The sequence below is a fragment of the Plasmodium cynomolgi genome, assembly GCF_000321355.1.
Source record: "Plasmodium cynomolgi strain B DNA, scaffold: 0030, whole genome shotgun sequence".
In the NCBI taxonomy this organism is placed as follows: Eukaryota; Apicomplexa; class Aconoidasida; order Haemosporida; family Plasmodiidae; genus Plasmodium; species Plasmodium cynomolgi.
Window position 1 is genome coordinate 583 of NW_004192663.1, and position 3,260 is coordinate 3,842.

Here is a 3,260-nt window from a genome sequence, read left to right on the forward strand (position 1 = left end):
AAACTTAAATCCTAAATTAATATGAATAATGATATTGAAAATGAAACATTTAAACTGTTGGAAGAGAATGTACATTTTCAAACATTGCAAATATTGCCAATTATACAACTTGTTATTAATATTATCTGTCTTCCTTAACATGCAATAAAAATCATTTCATAAAATGAAAAGAAATATATTAAGATGTTTCTATTTCATTTCGTAGAAAAATTTATCGATGGAATCAAAAGCGTACTCGCGGTATAAACTTTTTAGTCAGGTAAGCAGTAAGAGTGATAGCTATGAGATATGCGATGATAAAAATGATAACCATAAAAAACCTTATAAAATGAACTTGGACACCCTTCAACTTTGTCGTAATATAGAAGACATATTATCAAGTTTTAGTATTTTATGTCCATCGTATGAAGCTTCTGATAACAAATGTTGTGAATACTTGTTATATTGGTTATATGGACAAGTAAGTAATGAGAAATACGATTCCTTTAATATTCATTGGCTTTACTATAAATTTCATAAATTACTGGAAAAGAAGAATTTGCATCGTCGTAAAAGGATCAAATGTAGTGCAAATTTTTTGAGAATACAAAATAATAAATTATTAAAAAATAAAAAAGCGCTTTATGATTTTTTAGATCATTATGATATTATAAAAGAGGAACTGCAGGCTAACGATACTATAATGGCTAATAAGATTCCTTATTGCAAATACATAGGTTATATTTTTCATTTATTTGAAAATATGCTAATGGATCATAATTCACAATCAATTCAGGCATATAGACATGAAATGAAGAACTTTAAGCATAAAATTATTGATAAGGAGTTAGATTTTATTAAAACTTCATGTGACACTGATTCGCAAATATCCATGTTCAGCATAGATACAAAAACATTACACACCTTAATTAATGAGCAATTAAAAAATTTCAAAATAACAGATGTATCATTTAGGAATAAAAATTTAGTAAATGTAAGAGAAACTAATGGACAAACGAGTATATTGTCATTCATTATTAAAAAATATATTTTTTTATCCATTTATCTAAATGCTTTAGTGTTATTAACAATAAACTATGAGTAATCTAGAGGAAACATTTTTTTATATATTCATATTTTATTATTTTTCTATTTACTTTTTAGTATGACATTTTTTGGAACATAGATTCTTATCAAAAATATGAGACTTATGCTCGAGGAGAATCGAATGCTTATTCTACACCTTCAGAGTATTATTGTAATCATGAAGAAGAATACACTGTAGAAGGTTACGATAAGATTAAAGATCTCTGTAAATTGTTCATATCATATTTGTCTTTTGATAATGTTCAAAATGATCCTAGTGGAAATAGACGTTTAGGATATTTGAATTACTGGTTAAACAAAGAATTAAAAAAAAATAATTATATGAGTGCTACTGATTTTATGGATGTCCTTAATGCACTCTTGGACAATAAATTCCCGGCCATTGCCAATTACAATAAATTTAAATATATAGTATATAATATTGATGACGAAGTTATTAAAGAAATGGATCTGTTGCATCATTTGCACGATTATTATAATAAGATTATTACAGAATCACATGACAAAGACAAATGCACCGAATACTTCAAAAAGTTCATTGATCTTTTTGAAGAAGGCATTCACAAATATCATGTAACGAAAAATAATAATTTCTATATAGAACTATTGAGACTATGGTCCAGATATAATGCTGAAACAGATAGTCCGGAATTTTGTAAAAGTAATATTTTGCCCGCATTTCCCAAAATAGAAACATTGCATCAAAAAGTAAAGGCAGCATCTCTATCGAAAACTGTAGAATCGTGTAAGACTTTTACAGATGAAAGTGTAGATAATCCACAACCTTGGAATAAAGAATATGTAAAAAATTACTTTTTTCTAAAATATATTTTGTATTGGCTTATCTGAATGTTTCAGTTATCAGGAAAATAATAAAAGGTTATTTAAAACAGAATATAAACCATTTATGTAATATTATAATTTTCTCTTATTTTTTTTTTAATTTCAGGAAAATATCCTAAAACAGTTATCTGCATATGAAATATATGATAAACTCAACAAGGTTACTTCTGATGATAACACATGTGCTAAATACTGTGCGAATATAATTAATTCTAATGAAAATAGTGAAGAGTTTAAAAAACTGTGCCCCAAACTTGCAAGTAATATAAAAAGTTATCAAAAACCTTGAAAGACACAAATTCACCAGATGATCGTTGCGCGTATATGACTTACTGGGTATATGAGAAAATAATAAATATATTTAAGAGTCATACTAACTATGTCTATGACAAATCCGTTATTCAAGAGCTAAACAAAACAGTTCTCATGGCTAATAGTGAATTACCTGACAAAGATAAGTGTCTATTTTCTTTTACCGGCAATCTCTTGGAATGGAAAGAAGAAAAGCTTTTACATGATTATTTTAAAAATTACGATAAAATAAGGAAATGCAATACATACAGCGGCGGGAATAATTGTAACTCTTATTGTGGATATCTTAAACACATCAGTAAATTGTATTACAGCTATATCAACAAGTGCTGCTCTTGTTATAGTTATCCGAAACGCGCTTGTTCTGAGTTATGTCCAAAATATTTTAAGTGCGATATAAGTTATTTTCCAAATAATCTCCTATATAAGATTGGATGCCAAGTAGAAGTAGAAGAAGAGAAAGAAAAAGAAGAAAAAGAAGGAAAAGGAAAAGAAAAATCTAACGAAACCGCAGAAGAGGTATTCAAAAACATAACAGTTGATCATGATGTTATCAGGAGGAGCCATATCGCAAAGTCATGTAAAGGTTTAATATGCGACTCGTTTGATACTTTCGCGTTATCCTCTTTTTTATTCCTTGGAATTTTCTTTACACTTTTCGTCTTTTACAAAGTAACCACATTCTTAACTCTAAAATGGAACAAATTTGTGTAACTATGTATAAAACCTACTACTTAATAATTCTATTTCTCATCTAATTTTCACATTTTCATGCTACTTTTTTGTGCTTCACTTTCCTCCTCATGCTAGTTCACTCCGCTGAGATCCTGGATTCATAGAAGACAAATTAGAAAAAAAGCGACCTCACAAAATATTAAGAAAAGAAATCCCCAAGCAGTAAGTCGCAGCAAATCACAACCCAACCGCGAAGGATTGCAAAATGAACGAATTCGTATAGCTTATCACACGGCGTAAGTCTGCTTTCGTGATGTTGACCGAGAATTATCAACCTACGTAAA

General features: G+C 28.5%; 1 protein-coding gene across 1 annotated transcript; it reads left to right on the forward strand.

Moving 5' to 3' along the window:
- Window positions 1-217: 217 nt before the first annotated feature.
- On the forward strand, window positions 218-2,999 carry PCYB_001640 (hypothetical protein; the record flags this gene model as incomplete). The annotated part of the gene is made up of 4 exons (XM_004227586.1): window positions 218-1,057; window positions 1,144-1,935; window positions 2,254-2,843; window positions 2,915-2,999. 2 exons carry the CDS (start codon window positions 218-220, stop codon window positions 1,933-1,935), a joined length of 1,632 nt encoding a protein of 543 aa, XP_004227634.1. The 3' UTR covers window positions 2,254-2,843; window positions 2,915-2,999.
- Between the last annotated feature and the right edge of the window lie 261 nt (window positions 3,000-3,260).